This window comes from Ictalurus punctatus, chromosome 17, assembly GCF_001660625.3.
Source record: "Ictalurus punctatus breed USDA103 chromosome 17, Coco_2.0, whole genome shotgun sequence".
Taxonomy (NCBI): Eukaryota; Metazoa; Chordata; class Actinopteri; order Siluriformes; family Ictaluridae; genus Ictalurus; species Ictalurus punctatus.
This window is the reverse complement of record NC_030432.2, coordinates 12467595-12491347: the sequence shown is the minus strand read 5'-3', so window position 1 is coordinate 12491347 and position 23753 is coordinate 12467595. Positions and strand designations below refer to the sequence as shown.

General features: G+C 42.1%; 1 protein-coding gene across 4 annotated transcripts in view; it reads left to right on the top strand.

Moving 5' to 3' along the window:
* Positions 1-23753, top strand: part of bcas3 (BCAS3 microtubule associated cell migration factor) — a 222000-nt gene that overhangs the window by 30270 nt on the left and 167977 nt on the right. For all 4 annotated transcript variants that reach the window (XM_017490616.3, XM_017490615.3, XM_017490614.3 and 1 more), the window contains exons 13-15: positions 3729-3822; positions 13486-13619; positions 22221-22485. In XM_017490616.3, coding sequence (XP_017346105.1) covers positions 3729-3822; positions 13486-13619; positions 22221-22485 — 493 coding nt within the window. The remainder of the gene's footprint in view (positions 1-3728; positions 3823-13485; positions 13620-22220; positions 22486-23753) is intronic.

Here is a 23753-nt window from a genome sequence, read left to right as displayed (position 1 = left end):
TTTGTTGTACTGTTTGTCAACAAATGCAGCACTGATGCCAATAGGTGTAAAATATGTAAAAAAATAAAAATTTTGTTACACTGGTCTGACCTTGATGGCAAAACATCCTGAATAATTCTGCGTCGTTGATTAATCCCATTCAGCCTTCTTTTTCAAGAAGCATTGTGTCTCCCACTGATTTGTCATCACTTTGTTATAAGGAAACGGACTCTGTAAGTTCAGAGTTCGTGCCAGGACGACGGCTGCCAGGCTTACGACACAATACCACTTCCTGTACCTCGGCTGTCCTGGCATGAGTGCCGCTGTAGTGAGAGATGGGAACCAGGTGAGCAGAGGTGAAGGAAGGACTGGTCCCACACTGTCTCCTCTTTTTCTGAAACCCGAGCGTGTGTAAAGATGAACACCGTTCCACCCGAGAAGAACATCATTTCTTTTTTAGACCCTCTGTTGTGGACAAGCAGAAACTGCTCCCAGGTGTTCATCTATCACACAGGATCTCTTTAATGGAGTGTCAGCTTAACAGGCCAGTTTAAATGTTTGCAGTTCTCTCGTTCGAGGATTTTTTACTCAGACAGAGGTTAAGTTGGAACAGATTTCTCTCATGTTCCTTTTATTCCCCCCTATTTCTCACCCTGTGTTGATTTTGACCCGTGTAAACAGCTCGTCTGGTTTCCTGGGCTGTTAAAAATCCGAAGGTTAAACCGGAGTGTCCACAGAGGCTCGACCTCACACGCTACACCCATCGAGAGGTGTGATTTATTCTGCTTACGCACGCTTCCCGTTTCACCAGAGTCAACACTTTTACCTCTTTATTTGAAAGCTGCAGGGAAAGAAAAACGGACGCTATAAATAGTTGTCTCTACAGCATGACGTAGATGAGACCTAACCTTACAAGAAGTAGGCCACTTTGCCACACTTGTTTTCCTAATGAAGGCTTTTCATGTTTCTGTGGCCGGCACACACGTAACTACACATGACAAGTCACGTTCCTCTGGTCTACCCATGTGATGCGTAGGGACTAGAACACAAAGGATGGAGTGATGTGACGCTGTTACCACATCAAACTATCTATTTTCCAATAACAGCATGTCCTAGTTTTATAATCCTCTTATACCACATCATTTGTCACCGATTAGTTTAAAATTTAGTAAATGATAACTGAAAGTACTTTGAACCATTTATTTTTATCTTTAATATTATGGAATGTTAGTTCCTGTTATCACGTACGCTATACCTCACCGGACGGCCTTTCCTCACCACAGTCTCTTAAACTTCTCATGTTACAGAGAAATCAGAAGTCCTCAGTCTTAAAGACTACCCATAGATGGAAAACCATTACAAGGCGCACACACTGTAAATTCCTTCCAGAAATAAAATAAACATAAACCTCACCTTACAGAAAGCTTCACCGTATCAACGATTATACAGCTTTATTTATTTATTTATTTATTTATTTAAATCTAGGTATTATTTTTCTTAGATTATATAAATTGTATATTATCTTCCGTAGAAATTCTAACAATTCGAAGCAGCACATTTTAATATGAACCCATGAATTGTGTCGAAGGCGGAAACGCCGTCAGAGCTGCCGTTATAGATATATCAGATATTTTTATCAGAGAATTCAACAGCTTTTTGTTGTAACTATGCAATAATTTACTGGCTAGATACCGAGTTTATAGCATCCTCCAGAGTTTTCTCCTTCTGCTGTTTTTCATCTCCCGAGTGCTTTTTTCCACATAAATTTTCAGTCATACCTGGATCCCTGTAAAACATTATCTGTTCTCTGGTATGAGACCTGTTTTTTGTCACTGGGGCGTTTTTTGTGAGTCTGAGCTGAAATGTCTTAGTTTGAGAGCAAGGCTGTTTTGTGTTTGGACTGGGTTCTATTAAAATGAGCGGCATGCTCCTTAATGCAACACCCCGCTAGATTTATCACTCTTCTCTTTGGCCTCCTCATGTCTGGCCTTAGTTATAATCTCTTTCATGAGTCGACTTTCACAGAGGGCCACTGACTAGAGAATGGCCTCTTGTGGAGCAGCACCTCTCTCTCTCTAGCTCTCCCGCTCCCTCCCTCTCTCCTTCTAGCTTTCTTGCTCTTCTTTATCTTCGTTTCTTGCCCTTTTTCTGTCTCTCTGCTTTCGCTTTCCTTACTCCTCCTCCTCTTTCTCAATCTCAGCCGTCGTCTTTTTTTTTTTTTCCCTGTAGGAACACATAAAGGATGAGTTACAGATCCATAGTGCTGCTCTTTTAACTGAGAGCTATTAATCTCTTTTGGATATCTATTAGCAGCGAGACAGTCTAGAGTTTCCTCCTGCTGTGTGTGTGTGTTTGTATGTGTGTGTGTGTGTTTTAACTCTTTCAACACTTCATTTATGCTTTCATTTTTCAGATTCTGGTCCTAGCTATCATAAATGTGTGCGTGTGTGTGTCAATGACGTGTCATAGCTATCATAGACGTGTGTGTGCGCGTTTGTTTGTGTTAGTGTATGTACAGATGCATTGCTTTTTAATAGCAAGGTGCTGCTTAATGCTCAGTTCTGATTGGACAGAAGGTGTTGATTGATTTTCTACAACAGCAGTTCATATTAATTTACTCATTCTATTATGTTATTTCCGTACTAACATCTTAGACAGAACCTTGTACAGCCAACACGCCATATAAATGGATTAAAAAACGTGTGTAATTAATGATACGGTGACGCTTTCTGGGAGCAGATTTTTCTGTAGCTTTTATGGAAGGTGTCTCCAGTGTCAGAAATTTGTACACAGAGGTAAAGCTGTAAAGTCTTTTAGGTTTTTTTTTTATACTTCAGGAGTGAGCAAAAAGAGAGACTGGTGAAGGGATGACTGTTTAAAGTTGCTATAATGTACTGTATGTGACTTGTATCATGGACGTTCCACACCATCAAAGGTATCTCTAAACTAATCAAGACGTGTGAAGATGTAATTAATATACATCGTAATCATTGGTAAGTTGCTTTGGTGTGAGAGGAGTAAAACACTTCAACGTTGCAGTCCTTCCAGGATTTCGCACTTTTTGTGATGGCCGAGATGAACACAAAATCAAGCACACACCACAATATTCGGAGGAGCTTGCAAGTTTTCAGAATTTCCGCAGATATTCTGCAGATTTGGGCCAAGACGGGTCATGTGATGTCATCTCAACGTGCCTTCATTCGAAGCCTTCTTCCATTCACGTATGTCAAACATGAGTACAGGTTTCAAGGTCTCATTTACCGACAAACATCACTGTGAAAGAGCACATGAAACAATTCTGTGCCACTGTAATGATGCCGATTCAAGTAGTTTTCCGCAAAAAAAAAAGGCACAAAAAATTCCACGTCGCATCACAAAAACAACCCCTCTGCGAAATCCTGTGTGGACTGACTTTGATGTGGTAACAGTAATTCCTCTTCACGTCTGGCTACATCACTCCACCCCATCATTGATCCTTGTCCTGCTTTAGTTAGGATGCATCTTTGTATTCAGGCGTTAAAGTAGTGCGCATTGCAGCGTGCTCTTCTTCGAGTGAACGCAGTCGAATGATATTCGGTTTTGTTTGGTCAGCTGAATGTAATCTTGTCTAAGAGCATAACTTTTCACGTCTTTCATCCATACTATCTTGTGTATCTAAACCGATTACTGCACACCACTGGATGCTGTGCAAATCATTTTCTCTTTATTTGATGTCTTTAATATTGTGATGCTTTTGTGTGTATCTGTAGGTACTTGTGAGTGAAGACTCTGATGGAGAGGGAGTGGTCGCTCATTTTCCAGCTCATGATAAACCCATATCCTGTATGGCATTCAACCCGAGTGGTAAGTGTACACATTTACAGCGCCTTACTGAACCTCAGCAAAGCCATTACAGTTAACAGTTCTAGATTTACTTTTAGCTTAAGTGTTCAGGTGCACATGGTGGAATTTGGGGTAAGATTTGATGCACCATGGAGCACGCCCATGAAACGCATCACTTTTTAAATGTCATAAGATTTGCAGTGGCTTGTGTAGGATGGTTTAAGATGTGTGTGTGTGTGTGTGTGTGTTTTTTTTTTTTTTTTTTTTTTAAAAGATGTGATCTGATCATCTACTTTAGAAAAGGTCTGGCACCAGTCATTGAGTTGAAATGACTGATTGTTGCCCCTGTGGCACAAAGTCAACATCCAAGCCCTTTTATCACACTAGCACACTGACTGATCAGTTCGTGTCTGTCCATTTGAAAGTGCTAACTAAACCCTGATGTGTGGATGAAGTACTGCCAAAGCCCCCGAGCCCCGTCAGGTCCGGTTTCACCCTCTCGAAGATGAAAAGAAATGTGAAGTGATCACTCTGTTGAAGATGACGTGGGTCAAGTTGGTAATTCATTATACATTTACTTCCGCATGTCACAACATGCTTTACCTCACAGTGACACATCAGGTCTCGCTGAGAGTCTCATCGTGTAATATACAGTAGCAGTGCCCTTGGCCTGACCTTGCATGCACCAGTCTTCTATGATAGCCAGTCATCAGAACACCTTTGTGCCTTTGCACATCATTGTGTTTGTCCTTCCGGAAATCCACTACAGCTAGCGTATTGTGCGGTGAGTGTCGCAGGTTGAGTGGCCAGTTAATAAGGAGGTGCTGAAAGCTGCTGCTCACCAGTGCCCTTAGAGGAGTCCTTCAAATACCTGTCCTTATTAATGCACTGTGGGAAAGTCCACGCAAGACGACTCGTTTTCCACCGCTGCTTAGCTGTCTTCCTCTCTTTTTTTTTTTTTTTTTTCCTCATTTTATCTGCTTGTTATAGACACATCACTGCATGCTTATGATGAATTTCACTGCTGGGAGTGAACTTGGATACTTCAATTCACTTCAGTTTCATTTGTATAGCAGATTTAAATTATATTATAGGGTTTCTTAATTTTTTCTTTTCTTCTCCCCTTAAGCTCTATTTTAAGAGCTTGAAGTTCTCAGGCATTCACTGTGCTTTTTGTTTTAACAAATATAACATGCAAATGTCTGTCAATATTATAAACATGAGTTCCCACAGTTTACACAAATTCTGTTCTAATCCAGTGAGATTTTCAGTTATATGCTCTGTGGCAGTTTGAACTTTCGCAAAGTTTGGCATGAGCTGTTGTGGCAGGCTTCAGGCCGATATAGAGCCCATGTTCTGTTTAGGTTATAGGCATGCACTGCAAAACATAGCATTAGTCCTGTATTACATAGTCTTTCTAGCTTGAAACCCTGACCGTACCATAGGAAATTACACTTATTTCTTATTTTAAAAATAGCTGCTCTGTGCACCGTTGGTGTCTGGTGTAAAGCTACTTTGATTAACATGACAGCGTGTTGAACCCAGCACTGCTGTGGTGGGATGTAAAATGGGCTTAAGAGGAGCTTCAAATCGAATGGCGCCTAATGAACTTTTCACAACAATAATCTCACAGACTTTCAGTAACTGCATTTTCTTGCTCAGGGTCGATGTGGATCACTGGGAATACTCCCTAGATCGGACACAAGTCCATTGCAGGGCACCATGCACATATACATTTATGCCTGGGGGTAGTTTATCTTAGCCATTTCACCTACTGCTGTGTTAATTGGAGGTGGGAGGAAACTGGAGAACCCAGAGGAAACCCATGCAGATGCATGGAGAGGATGCACAGAACCTCCAAACAGACGGTAACCCGAGTTGAGGATTGAACTGGGAACCCTGGAGGTGTGAGGCAGCAACGCTACCACTATAATTATTATTACCGATAATATGACTACTAATAATATGACAGTTTTAATTATTAAACATTATAGTTAGTAAAAATCTTCTGCAGCTCCATCTGCTTATATATATATATATATATATATATATATATATATATATATATATATATATATATATATATATATATAAGAGAGAGAGTCAGAAAGAGAGACTTTGAACTAAAATGTCTGGTTGGTCTCTTGGGGGCGCTGTTGGTTAACCTTTATGCCTGTGAGCTGAGCGCAACCTTTGGCCTATTAACCTGCATGGAGGAGCGCTGTAGTGGATCTCCAGCTAGTGGCCTGTTGCCTCTGGTGAATGACACAGTGACCATCATCCACACAGCCTTTTCATGTTTGCGAGTTGGCTTGGCTGCTTCGCGATGCCGAGCAAAATACAAGCACAGCTTGTTGTGTAGTGTGAGTTTCTTTTTCCTAACTTCTAAGGGTTCTTTAATCAAATAACGACACGGAGACTTTCAATTAAAACCCTGAAAATCTGGTTTGACCACTGAAATTAATGGAACTCTTAGAGCTGGTACAGCTGCCTCAATGTCCAGTGAAAGCTTGATGTAGTGTTGTGGTAGCTCTTTCTTTATAGAATTAGACAGAGGTCATAGTCCCGGCTCAGCGAGGCCCCACTCAGGTCCAGTGAGTGTTAAGCCTCCAGCACAGCTCTTTGTCAGACGTCCCCTGCCCCATGCAGAGAGGACTCCAGGCAACTTGGTTTAGATAACAGCAGGGCGCACAAAACTTCAAACAGCTTAACCTTTCACTTGTCTGCTTTAGTCAGAAATAATGGGATGTGTCTGTTATCACTTCATTTGCCCAGGCATAAATGGAAAAGACTATAATAATTGTTTTTTTGAAATTATGAAATTGCTCGGCACCGAAAAGGCTGGGAGAATTCCCCTAGTTTCTTGAGACTAAAAAGAGCCTCTAAACAGGGACTAACAAGGTCAGGCTGAGTATTCCTCACGAATGGTCTCGCACATACAGATATGCAGTCGTTTAGGTGCCTGACATCATTAGGGCACATGATCAAAAAACAAGTCCTTCAGCATTGTTGGTTTCTGGCCTCCCGACTCAGGGTAGAGAGATTGGTTTTAATTAGCGGGAAATGCTCTCTGTCTGCTAGTCGCCCCGGTTCCGAGGGAATTACGTGCGTGAGCTCAGAGCCGCAGTGGAAAGTGTCGTGTTTGCTGTAGGGTCGACCACAGCTCTCTCCGGAGTGGGTAGATTTAAAAAATGGAAAAGACAAGCCCTAAGACAATGCGATGATTTGACACCAACTGGGAAGCACCGATCCCTTCTCCAAAAAAAAAAAAAAAAAAAAAAACAGCAAGAATGTAAGAAACCCAACTCAGCAGTATATGTTGGACACACAACAGAAGAACATGGATGGATAATGGCAGCCATGCGGGTAGCTGGCACTTGCTTTGTGGTTTTGTAAGATCTATTCATAGGTGTGTAATTAAAGGATACTCCAGCGCACTATGTAAACCTGTACGGCCTATCCATGTAGGCTTAATTTGGAGGACGTGACAGCTCGACTTCAGCTTAGCACCGAATAAACTACTTTGCTGTGAGTGTAATGTGTTAGCGGTGTGCACAATGAGCATGAGAGTATATTCTCAATAGCTAGGAGGACCACTGTCATTCTGCTTAATCACTTCTTCATGGTAGATCAGTTCAGGACAACTCTGTTCTTCTTCCGTAGATGATGTCTCATTTATTATTACCAGAGCTCTCTGGATTCTGAATTCTGCGTATTCATTCGTTCGTTCATTCATTCATCTCCAGTCACTGCTTTATCATGGTGCATGCGGAGCATATCCCAGGAACACTGAACGTGCGGTGGGAATACACGCTCATTCACACCTAGAGGCTATTTAGAGTAGCTAATACACATACCAACATGTTTTTGGGAGGTGGAAACTGGAAAGCCCAGAGAAACGCACATGGACACAGGGAGAACATGTGAAACATTATACAGACAGTAACCTGAGCTCAGGATCGAACCGGAGACCCTGGAGCTGTGCAGCTGCATGATGCACCACCATGCCGCCTGTTCAGCGTAGTCTACACAACAGATTTCGAGGTCAAAAATACTAGAAAAATGACATCCAACATTCTAAAAGTGTACTCGGTGGTGTAAACACTGCTATGGACAGTCTAAGACTCCAGCTTCAGAAGCACTTCTGTAAAATACATTTGTTCATTAGAGGTCATGCCTGCTCGGTATGGAAGACGAACTGAAAACAAGAATCCACATGCATACGATGCAATAATGCAGCGCTATGCGACGTGGAAAAAACATGCAGTACGTTGTATTTTTATTTGATCTCCTTATTTCATGGAGTTCAGAATCTAATTGGCTATGGTGTGTGTGTGTGTGTGTGTGTGTGTGTGTGTGTGTGTGTGTGTGTGTGTGCGCTTTTTTGTGTGTGTGACAGTAGCTGAGGTTCATCGTTCAGTTCTGCACAGAGCTTGAGCACAGTGGGATGGTCAGAAATGATTACAGGCTCTAGCTGAGATGTTGTCCATTTTAATGCCCCATGCCAGCGGGAGCTAGGTATTAGTGGAATTTGCCTCGAGCATAGGCTTTGTTTCGTGAAGCCGATCGCTTTGTTAAATCTGATGACCTGCATTGTTATTTATTTTTTTTCAACCCTCTTTTTGTTCTTTGGATATGTTTTTTCTGTGTAGCAGAAATCTTATCATGAATTGCTGTGTTTTTTTTCCCTCCACCCCCCAGGCTATGTCACAGGATTTTGTGCAACACATTTTTGACCATTTGCAGACCATGGTATGCACGTAGCATTACTTTGGCAATAAATATTATGTTCGTTTTAATATAAATATTCGTTTATTTATTATAGACCTATATTATAGATGCATTTCTGCCTATCAAAACACGTTCTGCACAACTGCTTGACAAATCTTCACAACGATTATTGCTGCACTGACTTCCTAACAAGCTGGGATGTGCGAAGAAAAGAATTTCACTGTGCTGTAATGTATATGTGAAAAATAAAGGCTGCTGCTTCAATTTTTTTATTATCTCTTGCTCGGCATAGAGCTGGCTTTCTAACGATGCATAAAATAACCGTATCCAGAAAATATAGAGATCTAAAAGCCAAGATTTCTGGGAAAAAATACTATATTTCATTCATGCCAAATGTTCTTTCAGTAACATGTAAAACTATTTGATTTTTTTGTTTCGTTTTTGAAAGTCTGTAGCTCTACCTCAGTAAGATTTCACCCCCCCCCCCCCCCCCCCCCCCCGCCAAAGTCTAACTTAAACCCACATTTAAAGCCAGTGAAGTGAAGCCATTATCAGCCCAGCGTGTATTTTTTTTCTTCCTTGTTTATGTATGAGTCATCTGCCACGTTGACATGATGTTGACAACATCATGCTCCTACGCTTTGTGGCTCTTTTCTGGCTGCATCGGCTGGGCCGCTTTACTTTGCACTCTTTGTGTTTGTGTGAAGCATCAAAACCCCTCTTTCCCCAATCGAAAATGAATCAGCCATTGTCCATGAAGAACCTTGAGCTCACCTCCGTCTGAACGGCATTAGCGTCGAAGCGTCACGAAGAACTGTGAAATCCGATCTGCTGTGCTGAATGTTTCAGGGGATTAATTAGTTAGCAGGACGTTCTGTGAAATAAAGGCGAACATTTAGATGAAATGAGATTATCATCCACTGTCTGGCGAAAAGTACAAAGGATTACGCGTTTCATCCGTTCGCTCTTCTTATCTGGAGATTGTGGTTTGACCAATTTGTTTTTGGGCTTTTAACATTCACACAAAAAGCCGTGTAAGGCTGGCTAAGCCTCTGTGGGAGAACGTGCTTTCCTACCACCGCAGCACTGATGAGCTTTGAGTTATAAGCGACGCAGTAAAACATAGAGTAGGACATTTAAAAAGTGACATGGATTTGAAATACTATTAGTCACGCTAAACATCTTTACTTGCTTATTCCTCCAATGTTTAGAGGTAAAGTGCTTTAAAAAAAAAAATCAACTCAATTCTGGCTGTGGGTCAAATGAACCATGAGCACCTTTTCCCCTTTCACCTCTTTTCTCTAACCCCTTACATAAATAGTGAACGAGGTTTCCTAGCTAAGAATGTGAAGAGCTGCTCTAAGCCAGGACGCCACAGGAGTGCTGTGCCACGAGCGTGTTTGACAAGCATGCTCTTGGTACCAATTTGCCCAGACAAACAAGACTCCCAGCCACAGGATGCTGATGCTCTCCAGTCATCTGTGGAATCCAATGCACTCCTCCCTACAGCCCAGAGGAAAGGAAACTGTACTGCCTTCTCTGAGCTCATTGTGGCTTGCTACGAAGTCGATACAGTCCACTAGAACCAGATCTGTCAGTACGTCCTCGCTAATATCAAAGCTGACTCCAGCTTGGGATCAAACAGCTCTGCTTTTAGAAGTTCTCACTTGGTCTGTGAAAGATTAACAAGTTATTGACTGACCCAAGCCGGTCCCCTCCTGTCCTCCTCGGTGTTATCTGATGGTTGGATTGAGGGTGGCCTCTGGACTCAGAAAGTGTTGCTTGTTTTAGGCCTGAGTGGGTGGCTTTGATGTAAAGCTGGAGCCTTTTTTATTGCACTCGGTGCATGTGTGTGTTCCACGGCTTTCATAAACACCTTGATAAGTGTAACACGCAGGGTGATATCACTGAGCGAGTGGACACCCACATGAATACACACACACAGTGTATATGCCCATGTCATTACCAGCACCATAGACAAAGCGCAGTGATTGATGTGGTTTATTTACTCTCTTTATCTCCACTTCAGAAGTACATGTCTCTGGTGTAGAAGAGCTCTGTTTCCTCTGTACTGTCCCTCAGAGCTCTTTCCACACACACACATGTTTAATTTGAGATTTCCTTTTTCTCAGAGGTTTTAGACAACTGTTGTTCATTAAGATGCCTCTTTTTGTTTAAGCTCTCTGTACGACCAAGATGAAGATATCAATGCTAGACAGACTGCTGACATCAACTGCACTGGTTTTAACAAAATGACTCAGGGGGTGACCTCATGGGTTTTCTCTTCTAGTTTTTGTTGTTTGGGGGGCCTTCGAAATAGAGTTCAAAGGGCAACATGAGTCATGGGAGCCTAAAAAGTGCGATGTGGTGTCCCACAAGGCTCTGGTTTAACCAACCCCCTTACTGTTATTATACATGTATTTATATATAAATATATATTTGTGTGTGTGTATATATGTGTATGTGTGTATATATGTGTATGTGTGTGTATATATATATATATATATATATATATATATATATATATATATATATATATATATATATATATATATAATATATATAATATATCATCTCAAAAAGTGAGTACACCCCTCACATTTTTGTAAATATTTGATTATATCTTTTCATGTGACAACACTGAAGAAATGACACTTTGCTACAATGTAAAGTAGTGAGTGTACAGCTTGTGTAACAGTGTACATTTGCTGTCCCCTCAAAATAACTCAACACACAGCCATTAATGTCTAAACCGCTGACAACAAAAGTGAGTACACCCCTAAGTGAAAATGTCCAAATTGGGCCCAAATAGCCATTTCCCCTCCCCGGTGTCATGTGACTTGTTAGTGTTACAAGGTCTCAGGTGTGAATGGGGAGCAGCTGTGTTAAATTTGGTGTCATCGCTCTCACACTCCCTCATACTGGTCACTGGAAGTTCAACATGGCACCTCATGACAAAGAACTCTCTGAAGATCTGAAAAAAAGAATTGTTGCTCTATATTAAGATGGCCTAGGCTATAAGAAGATTGCCAAGACCCTGACACTGAACTGCAGCACGATGGCCAAGACCATACAGCGGTTTAACAGGACAGGTTCCACTCAGAACAGGCCTCTAAAATTCAGTTTAGGCGAAGCAAGATGTATGCTAACCTAAGAGCATATTACGGCAGTATTATCTGTTAAATTCTTCCTTGAGTTCAAGGTTCGGCTCATCATGTTTTAAAGATTTCAGTGATTTAGCTTCTGTATATATTGCTGATCTTCTGAAGCAGTAGAGCATCTTGAACACTTTGCTCAGCTAAGGCAGGCCTATTGATTTAGATTAGATTTAGATTAGTTTGGGACCTCCTAATCTTTTACATGTAAAGCATATTGACGCTATTTCAGTAAAGATTACATCCTATAACGTGTCGCTTTCCACACAGTAAATGATTCATTTTAATGGAAGCAAGTATGTTTGTATGTTCATGCGCCCCACATTTCTTCCCAACATCATAAATAAATCATCTTTTTGCCTAAGGGATAAGGTGTTATAAATAGGATGTGTAAGAGGCCGCTTTAACGTCTCAGGTTCCTGAAATTTTGTGGTGGCTTACCAGCACCGAGAAGTCTGCTTTTTAATCTTGCTTCCTGTGGGCTAACCAACTGACGCCTCTCCGCGAGGCTCCGTATTTCAACAAGGCCACAAAAGCCCCAGCACTGCCTTGCCAGTCTCCACTGGCTCTTGGAGAACAGAGTGTACCATCAGCAAACTGGTGTCTCAGTAAGCTGGCCAAGCCTCATCTGTCAAAGCCAGGGTAAGCAAGGGAGTGAGCGTGCAGGGCGAGGGAGAGGAAGCTCCCAGATAAACATACCGCAGCGCCTAAACTCCTAATCACTCTGCGCTTCCGTTTCCAGCCTCTATAATTAGAAGGCCATCTTTTCCATGTATTCCCAGTTGATGCAAATGCTTCTTGTGGCTTGGCACCTCATTTGGGGCGTAGGTTAGTTTATGGCCGAGCCGTAGCTGGGTTTAGTCTTCTGATACAGCATAAATAGCTAACCGCCATCTAATTCACTGCCTGACTGTTTTTCTTTTTCATGTGAGCAATCTGTGCATGACCCTTCCTCCACCCGTCCGCACTGCTTCCTTTCTTGCCGCCCAGTGTGAGGGCTCAGCCACACCTAAAGCAGCTGTAGCTCTGAAGTGTGAACATGAGGATGCTGGAGCACAGGCTGGATGAGCTCATCTAGTACTTTAGCTATTTTCGTGTCAATTTATTTCATCCCTCTTGCACGTGTCAGCGCAAGGTCTTTTTATGCCCTGCCATTTAAGCTCCTTTTTATACCTTTTTTCAAACCGCTTTATAAAGACTTGTCTCTAATTACAGCCTTCTGAAACCTCAGCATAAAAGTTCGAGCTTTGGAACATGACGACTGTCGTGTTAAATTATGATTGAGAAAGCTGTGCGTTGCCGAGTCTCGCGTGACGGGACTTTCATATCTGTGTAAAAATAGCTTGTCGAGCTGTTGCACTGTTTTGAAAATTATATTCTGTGTAGACTTTTTTCACGGGCACTGAGTTTAGATTCAGGCTTTTCTCGGTGTGGTTTGCTAAGTGTGTTGTTTATAGTAAGAGTCTATACTTTCTGTAACTCGACTAACATACAAGTGGTGCAATGAAAGGCGCTGTCAGCAGAGGTTCCACATGGGTTCTCCTGTGGTTGGGTTTAAAACAGAGCCGCGCACCGTCATGCCCTGAACACTGAAGGGTGAGCTTGGAGTTTGGTTGTGTGCCAAGGCTGCAGCACGTTATTACATTTTATAGACATTTAAACTTGTCTCTTTTGTTCATCCTCTAAAGGTGACCCGGGTGTCGTCCTCTTTTATTTTGGCTCAGTGTTGACTAAACCGATGAACCAGGGCTACACTGTGTTATGTGATTCAGTAATAAGCGAATCTTTCTATTCGCAGGTATGTTGCTGGTGACTGCTGACACATTAGGACATGATTTTCACGTGTTTCAAATCCTCACTCACCCATGGGCATCGTCACAGAGTGCAGTTCATCACCTGTACACCCTGCACAGAGGGGAAACTGAGGCTAAGGTAAGAGAGTGTACACAAACGTCTATGCTGATGTCTTTTTGCGATACAGTACAGTTTCAGCTATTAATATTTTGGTAGTTAAGTCAAAGTCAAATTCAGCAGTGCGGCATGATCTTTTGGGATATTTGATGAAATCGCAGCGCTCTCTCCATGTTCCTCAGTCACACATATACACGTTCACGCCAGCTTTTTTTGTTTGTGCTTGCGATGAAATATTGCATTTGTGAATTCTTTTAATCGTTAAGCTAATCACTAAAAGTCTTTGAGGGCCACCCACAGTGTTTATGGTCCCTGTGTTCTCGATTCTCAGGAAATATGCAGTTTGAACATGTTTTTCATCCTCTTTGGATCCCTTTGTGTTTTCTAAATACTGTCAAGAGACATGACTCGGATCACCGTGCAACTCTACACAGAGCAGGACTCGGCCCTGCCGCTGAACTCTCTCTCTCTCTCTCTCTCTCTCTCTCTCTCTCTGGCTCTTTCATGATTTTCCTGCACAGCGTGTGAGAGACAACAAACAGTCTGGCTGCGATCCTAGGGGAGTCCTAACTGATCTGAAGCGTGATGTAGAACCAGACTACCTTTAGTGGTGGTGTGCTCCTCGGGAAGAACCCAAAAGTGTTAGCGTTGTGAAACGTTCCTAGTACAGTTTTCCTTTCTGGATGGACCAGAAGGAACCTTCTTAAATTATTTGAAGACTTCGGCTTTAAGTAGCTGATGGATATAATGGCAGTGGATAAAATCACATGTGAGTGGAAATTAAAGCATGTCCTCACATAAATGTATACAAATGTTCAAAAGTTTAAAGAAAAAAAAAAAATTGTCGTTATGCATTTTCCAGGGTGTGTCCCCCTGCCTTGTGCCTTGAGGCCCCTAGGATAGGATCCTGGCTCCCTGTGAGCCTCTGTAGGATAACCAGTACAGAAAATGGGATGGATGGATATGTCCCTGTCCCCCTCGCCCAAACATGGTCTCATCTTTATGTATTTATTCATAATTATACATATGAAATTGATACATTTTTAAGAATTAAAGTGTTAAGAGTAATTGAAACCAATAATCCTTTCCAAATGCTAATTGATGTCAAGTATCGTCAGGACATCGCGAGTTCAGTGCTACAGCCATCTGTGGCCGTGAGCCAAGGGAGCAAAATCGGTTGTGCTCTCTTTGGGGGAAGGAACGTAGGCTCCCCTGTGAATCATAGTGACACTAGTCAATCGTGGGCGCCTCTGAGCTTGCGTATGCAGAAGAAGGCAGATAGCGCTTTCCTCTGTGTGTGTTAGGCTGCCCTGTGATGCAGCCGTTTGAAGACATGTAATTGATTGGATTCACATGTCTCAGAGGAAGCACATCTTCACCCTCCCTGTTGGGTAGCTGCCATATGATGGGAAGAGCTGGCGAGTGGGAGGGAACCGGCAGGTAAGCAAATTGGGGAGAAAGATGGAACTGCACAGATAACTCAGATGTTACATAGTAATTGGCACTTAATAAGTAAAATTTCTGAAACGCCCTCTCATGCAAGCTTTCAGTTGTCAGCATTATGATTTTCAAAAATCTGATCTCCTTAATACTAGAACATGCATTCTTAAGCACGGAAAAAAAAAAAAAAACCCTGAAAAATGTTATGCTGCATTCCCAACAAATGGGAACTCAGAATTGTTCAACTTGGAACATACTACTTATCACATTAGAGCTTTCACACAAACTCGAAAGTCGGAAATGAAATGATTTTATTATATAATAAAATGGATTTATTATTAAAGTGCATGAGAGAGTTTACTGTTAATAATGCCACAAATGACATGAAAGTGCAGTTTGATCAAAAGATCTTGTGGAAAGCAAGTTAGCATTTTCATTTCCACCTAGTATTTAGCGATTTCCGATATAACCAGAAGCTTTAAAAGACTGCTTCAAACCTTAATTTTATTGTTTATTTCTTGTTTATTTCTTACTTTTGCACTACGAGTGCTGGCATGTTGAAGTGATGTCACAGAAACACGACTCGGATACGTCGGACCTCTCGGAAAACGGACTTTCCGTGTAGGAATTACGAGGTAGAGAGCCGTTCACACGGATCTTTCCTACTGGGAAGTCAGAAATTTCCCAGTTCGCACATGGTCATTAACGTAGCATTAAAGTGTAGAAAAACAGCTGCTGGTGATCATCAGAGTCTCACTCCTGCCTGACTGTTTCACATTGAAGTCAGGCCTCAAATTTTAACAGCTTCAATATTTGAGAATAAGAGGCTATGGCCAGCAGTCTGTCCCAGCGGGCTAGTGATATTCCCACACCAACTTACTCGGCTTTACACGAATGTATCTGGGTCTACAGCATGTGGATGAGGGAGTAAAAGAGCAGCTGCCGTTGTTTAACCGCAGATCAGGAGGTGTTTACGTTTGTTATTTTCATTAATACAATTCTATAGGGTAAATATATTTTCCTTCTCTGTGTTCAGCTCCTAATTAACTGTTCATTTTTTTTATTATTAAATTGGAAACACGTACAGAAAGAAATTTTCCTATGTTAGGTCTGCAGTTATTATTTTTGCCTATGGCCCTGATGTAGATACTTTTAACCGTGGTGCCTGTAGAAGGTACAGTGTAAAGATGAATCAACGTGCGAGCAGCAGGTTATGGTTCAATCCAGGACAAAAAAAAAAAGCAGCACAAGGAACAGATGTCTTGTGCTCTGCTGCACTGTCTTTCAGTTTTCTGCACAGTATTTTTTTTCTACAAATTCAGGAAGAAAATGTGGAGCAGTTTGAAAAGTCCTCATTCATGTGCGGTCACGTAGAGTTCAGATTACATTCCCCCCCCCCCCCCCCCCCCCCCCCCAGCAATCATTAATATTTTCCAGGAAGTGATAACCATGTCCCTGCATTTTAATTTTATAATATACTGTGGTGTTGCACAAATCAGGGGGCGGGGGGTAGCAGCTTTTGCAGCTGTTACACTTTTTTTTTTTTTTTTTTTTTTTTTTTTTTTTGGTTGGCAGCTTGTGAGGTATTATTTGCTTAAGCAGAGCTAATATTTATCCCTAAAGTTCGGTATGTATCCAGCAAAGTGTCATGTTTGGATGTGCACACAATGATGCTCTCTGCTCCAGTGTGCAAACTTCTCACAACCTGACACGGTCCAACCCACCGCCAGCTCTAAAAACCTGCCTGTCATTTTCTCCCAATATTCCTCATGCTTATAAACACTGATATCACACTGACTTGAAACCTATTCAACATTAAGCGCTGCCTGTAAATCCTCTCACAGTCAAAACTTTGGACATTATTTGCATAGTTTTACCACTTTACATTTCCTGGGAAAGTCCTTGTATGTGTAATGTGACAAATAACAAATCACTGAATTTCATGGAATATTGCATATTTTTTCATCACCCAGAATTAAATGGGTCAGCGGATCTTTCCCAGTAATGTGTTGCATCGTTTTTACATCAGCCGTCCTGATCATTTCCCAACAGTTGTCCCAGCTTTTGGTCCTGAAAGACTGCTGTATCAATCCTTCCTCCTTTCACAGTTAACCCCTTCTCCATCTCTCTCTATCGAATGGTGAGCGAAGGCTAGCCTGTGTCGCCCCATCCCACAGAAGAGCACACTTTCAGTGGTGGACAGGGGTCAGTGTGGGCACTCTGACCGGTCTACGGCTACACCGTCACATACACAGCAAGCTGTGATGCATTGTCGTGCAACTCTCTATTATAGCCAGCATTCATTTTCAGCAGTGTTACAGTAGCTCTTCTGTGGGATCGGACCAGACGGGCTAGCCTTTGCTTCCCACATGCATCAGTGAGTCTTGGGAGCCCATGTCCCTGTCACCAGTTCACTAGTTGTCTTTCCTTGGACCACTTTTGGTAGGTAATAACTACTGCATTCCGGGAACACCCCACAAGACCTGCTGTTTTGGAGATGCTCTGATGCAGTCGTCTAGCCATCACAATCTGGCCCTTGTTGAAGTTGCCAAGATCTTTACGCTTGCCCATTTTTCCTGTTTCCAACACATCAACTTCTGTTCACTTGCTAATATATCCCACCCATTGCAGATGCCATTGTAACGAGATAATGAATGTTATTCACTTCACCTGTCCGTGGTTTTAAAGTTATGGCTGATCGATGTGATACATCAGAGCGTGTGAGCGGAGCGCTGATGATTCCACCGAAGCGGAGAGGACCTTTCTTAAGATTCCGCTCCGTTTGCTCAGCCCGCTCAGCCTTGCTCGCTCAATCCAGGATGCAGTTTGTGATCTGATGGATTATGAAACTGCAAAATAAACATTAAAAATGTAATAAAGCGCACAGCCTGTAACAGAATGTCACCCACAAATATCATCATTATTATCTCTATTGCTGTAATTTATTCAAGCGAACAACAAAAAGAAAGTATACTACAGAGACATTTCATATCTGAGTGGGATTTGAGCAAACTTTGTTTTACTCTTGAGCGTGAGCAGTACATGAGTGGAGCGTTCTCTTGGGCCATGACCGATCGAGTGGAGCGAGTGTGCATAGAGCACCCGTGGGATATTGAGTGGAGTGTCACTCCACTGCACTTCACTCACGGGCTCTGGCGCACACGCACACACACGCACACGCACGAGGTCATTAAAGTCATCCCTCCCCTTCTATGTCAATTAGGAGAAATGCTTGTTTTTAATATTATTTCATCTTTTAATAATGTCGAAAATGAAGACGTTCTTAAAGAAAACGTTTCCACCCTGAACATCCAAAAGAGCACCAGAGTTCCATGTAGAACCACACAAAGGGTTTCCCTTTTAGAAGACGTAAATATTATAATCCTGTTGCACCAGAATGCATTTATGGGTTTCACAGCAGCGGGGGAAAATGCTTATGCAATCTCAAATTTATTTGCAAAACTATTTGTGCAAGCTATATTGATTTTTCTCCCCATTTCAGTATTTTGGGATATTTAATGTAGGAGCATCAGCCAGGATTTTTCAGTCCACTTTCAGTGTACCTTCTGTACCCTCACATCCCTGTTCCTGGCTAACTGGAGTGTAACCCAACGTGGTCTTCTGTTGTTTCAGCGTATCAGCCTCATTGTTCGATGGGTCGTGCGTTCTACGATGTTTTTCTGTTCACCACGGTTGTCAGGAATGGTTGTTTGACCTGTTGGTTATTACCATAGCCTTTCTGTCATTTCATCACTGAAATCATATTTTCTCCGCATGTTTGATGTGAACATTAACTGAAGCTCTTGACCCGAATCTGCGTGATTTTATCAAGTGCCCAGTGAGCGTATAATCCCAGTTAAATACATTTCGTTTCCAGGTTGTAACATTACAAAGTGTGGAAGGGTTAAGTGGGGGGTAAATACTTAGGCAAGTCACTGTAACCTCTTTAGGACTCTAGGACGCTTAACCATCCAAGGATTTATTTTTTTTAATTTATTTTTTTAAACAGCACAGATATGTCAGTGACTTTGACCGTGATGTATTGTTATAATGTGAGTTCCTGAAGTTTTGATGTGAAACTGAAACAGGCCTGTTTCCTCCATAGGCCTGAACCTGAGATGTACTACATCCACACCAGGTTTGTTGCCTGGCCATGCGTAGGCTTTGATCCTGCATTGTAAACAGCACAAGCAGCAGAGAACGCACACCCTCTGAGACACATTATCTCGAGCAGAACAAATAAGAAGAGTGATAATGCCCTGTGGGCGGACGCAGACACTCGGCCTTATCTCGCTGGCTGGCTGACTGCGTTTGTTCTGACTACCAGAAGGCTCTTAGAAGTGTGCATTAATGTAAATACTACCCCACTGATGACCAGCACTGCCCGTGACTCAGACCTCTTACTGACCACTGACTTCTTCTGTTTCTCTGCTGATTAACTCTTTCAAAGCGCTCACGTTGTCACAAAGTCCGAAACCTTGAATTGGTATGACCGATAAAGAAGTAAGCCAGACAAGTAGTGACAAAAAAATGACGTGATGTCACCCTTGCTAATCGGACTGGTGTTGTGGAGCAGGAAGAGGTCACTGAGCTGCCGCCACTAAACTTCTTATCACCGACACATTCAGACTGATGTGAGACCGATAGGCTGACAGTCTGATAGGACTGGAGATAGGCTAGTGCATTCCTGTAGGTGATGGATAATCACAAAAGGTGCGGCCCAGAATGTTCATTACAGCAGGCACGGTGTTGTGGGAAGGCACTTTAGATGGTCTGATCTCTCTGGAAGACTGTTGACGAGGCTGAGCGGTGGCACCATCAGACTTCCAGAGGCGCCGCAGTAAAGAGCTTATCTCTAGCACTCGGAGGCGAGCTTTGCTTTAATCAGGAGGGTCTGTGGCTCGGATGTGTGATAGTGTCCTGATAGAACGCACTGGTTGGCTCCTTGTGTTTTTGCGCAAGGCAGTAATGCCATGTCTTTAGAGCAGAATTGTACGAATTGCATGGCAGTCATCTTCTGGTGACCTCTTACATACCACGCCACTGTGCCTTGATAAGCAACACCTTGCTCATTCATTTCTGTCATCACATGGCTCACATTTTTGGGCAGATGTTATCTGTGAGATTGTTAACAGTCTCTCTGTTGGCTGCACTTACTGGTATATACTAAACACCTGGTTGTAGGACAAAACAGGCTCGTGTGATATTGTTAAGTGTGATTCCGTCTGGGACGTGTTACAGCAACAGCTTTGCATGTCATATATACAGTGTGTGTATGTATATGCATATGTATATATATGTGTGTGTGTGTGTGTGTGTGTGTGTGTGTGTATATATATATATATATTTTAAAGGTTGTTTGTTTTGTATACAGTAACTTAGCCCCATAGTTTTTCAACACTATTACTCTTACCACCCCAACATTGATTATTTTCATATTTTATTTATTTTATGCCAATTTTCCGACAATTACAATGATATAGTTATTGAATAATAACTCTGTTTAATGTGGGGAAAGGTTGGTTCCTGTTATGTCTTATTTTATAGTAGCTATAAACAATTGTTCTTCAGCAGCCTCACATTTTCTCTTTGTCTTGAAGTTAATAAGGAACGAGTTTACCTCTGACTGTTACAAAGCACTGATACAGCAGTCTCCTTCCAGAAACGCTGTATTATCTGGTTTCACTATACCAGGAATTACGCACACACGTGTTTTACAGTCAGCCTTGTTGCCGGTGCCTCTGTATTTGGTACTGTGTTAGTCAAAGCAGTTCAAAATATTCCTTAACATGAGAAGAAACCTGAATACCAAAATATGTTCGGCCTGGATGCATTTACTATAGATTTGAATGCTGTTACTTCAACAAATGGATATTTGACATTGATTAAGTCAGTTGTGTGTTAATCATTCTAACTAGGTTTGTGTCACGACACTGCGATTGGTGTAGATTTTAGAGCTAATGTGCCTGTAGGTATGTTTCTGTCCAAATGGTTTGAAAGGTTCACCAGGAAATGGCAAGTTATTGTGCCCTTTCTGCTATGTGTTTATATGTAACAAGATGATGTAAATAAAAGACTGCTAGTTGGATTTCTAGTCGTGGCGTGCATCTTTTAGGACTGTGTCTTTGTGAAATCAACACACCAACTTTATATCTTGACCAAAACTATGTGATGGAATCTGACATTTTCTTTCAGATTCCAATAATGTTGTGTTGGTCTTTCCGTCTTATTCACTATCTCTCTCTCTCTCTCTCTCTCTCTCTCTCTCTCTCTCTCTCTCTCTCTCTCTCTCTCTCTCTCTCTCTCTCTTTCTCTCTCTCTTTCTCCCTCACTCTCTCTCTTTCTCCCTTTCTTTCTCTCTCTCTTTCTCCCTCCCTCCCTCTCTCTCTCGCTCTCCTTTCTCTCTCTCCCTTTCTCTCTCTCTCTCTCTCTCTCCCTTTCTCTTACTCTCTCTCTTTCTCCCTTGCTCTCTCTCCCTCTCCCTTTCTCTCTCTCTCTCGCCCTTTCTCTTACTCTCTCTCTTTCTCCCTTCCTCCCTTTCTCTCTCTCTTTCTCCCTTGCTCTCTCCCCCCCCCTCTCTTTCTCCCTTTCTCTCTCTCCCTTTCTCTCTCTGTTTCTCCCTCACTCTCTCCCTTTCTCCCTCTCTCTCTCTTTCTCCCTCTCTCTCTCTCTCTCTCTCTCTCTCTCTCTCTCTCTCTCTCTCTCTCTCTCTCTCTCTCTCACACACACACACACACACACACACACACACACACACACACACACACACACACACACACACACACACACACACACACACAGGAAAGTGTGTTTGGTAAACTACTTGATATGAACAGTGAAATTAGCCAAAAAGATGAGAAAGAATAAAGGGTTGCAACATTTTAGTACTGATGCTAAATTAATGTTCAAGAACCTAGTAGCTGTAAGGTTAAATATAGAATTTGTATATTATAATCTTATTAAAAAACAAGGGGTGTTTTAATGATATTTGGTGTCAACAATGTTTGTGTACAATTATCAGTGAGTGTTTGATGATGTTCTTGTGACGAATGTTTTTGTAAATAATACATTTTTGTTAAGCCTCTGTCTGTGTCTCTCTGTCTCTCTCTCTCTGTCTGTCTTTGTCTCTCTGTCTGTCTTTGTCTCTCTCTCTCTCTCTCTCTCTTTCTGTGTATGCTCCAGGTGCAGGACATCTGCTTCAGTCCTGACTGCCGTTGGGTGGTGGTCAGCACGCTGCGTGGCACCTCACACGTCTTCCCCATTAACCCGTACGGTGGCGCACCGTGTGCCCGCACACACCTGTCCCCACGTGTAGTGAACCGCGTGAGCCGCTTTCAGAAGAGCGCCGGCCTCGAGGAGATCGAGCAGGAGCTGAACAGCAAGCAGGGTGGCCGGTGCAGCCCCATCGCCGGTCTCTCCAGCAGCCCGTCCGGCTCCCCTCTACACGGTCAGCGCACACACTGTACACCTAATGTACCTCTACACCACACACAGCTTTCACACAGCTCTGACTGCAGCAGCTTTTTACGCTCATACACCCACAACAACATACTTCTATGTTCTTAGTTCAAACTACAATGATATAACAGCATACTGTAGCTGAGTGTAGACACCAAAATGGTTAAAACATGAGTCTTTACATGGCAAGCTATCTTTGACATGTATTCATCAGTTGTTTAATAACTTTAACAGTTTTCTTTTCTTGCTAGCTTATAGATTATTAGATCATGATTAATCGTTGGATTCCAAAATAATACAATGTGTTTACTTATAAATACTGTAAATTGCAGGAAACCCCCAATTCAGGATTTCGTTTATATGCAAATCGCTTCACCGTTATATGTCAATCTGGATTTTCATCCAAAAGCTAAAATGTGACATACATGCTAATGTGTATTTATAATCTGTTCCATGTTTCACCTTTCCTGTTTTTGGAAGCTGTTCTTCCATCCTCTTCCACATACATACATAAGCACGCACACCCACACACACACACAACTACACGTACACACATAACCACACACACACCCCATGGGTTACTCAACTGAACAGAGGGAAAGAGTAATCTTTTCTGCTTGGTCAGCAAGGCTCTCAGCCATGGATGGCTGTGACATTGGTATCATGATTTGAAATTGGGATTTCCTGACAGTTGGGAGACTTTACCATGAAATCCATGGAATCTTAAATGTTTTCGAACCATTTAACTCTAAAATAAATTTCTCACACCCTCTCGGCACATCTCAGCACAGATTTATTTTATGAACATAATCCACCTGTTCAGATGTTAGGCTTCCAGCAACAGAACACATTAGGTCCAAGTTGACATTATTTATTGGACCATTGTTTTTGACTTAGTAATGTTTGGATTGCTTGGACTAAACCGATTCGAAAACAATCAAACAGTCTAATAACTGTAATAACTCAATAATAATAATAATAACAAACTTTTTTTTTTAAATAAAGGAAATGAATAATACATTATGGACCCCTGGCTGTGCTTCACAAACCCCTGTGACTCTGGACCCCACTTTGAGAATCACTTCTATCTATAGTAAGCTTTAAAGTCATGCTGCATGTGTAGTACACGTGTTTAGGGATATACCACCACTGAACTTATACTGTGTTGTGTTATGAAGTTCTTCCATATGCAGAAGTCTGTGAAAATGTCTGCGATCTAAGATGGTCATTAGCGAGTTAATCATGTCACCTTAGAAG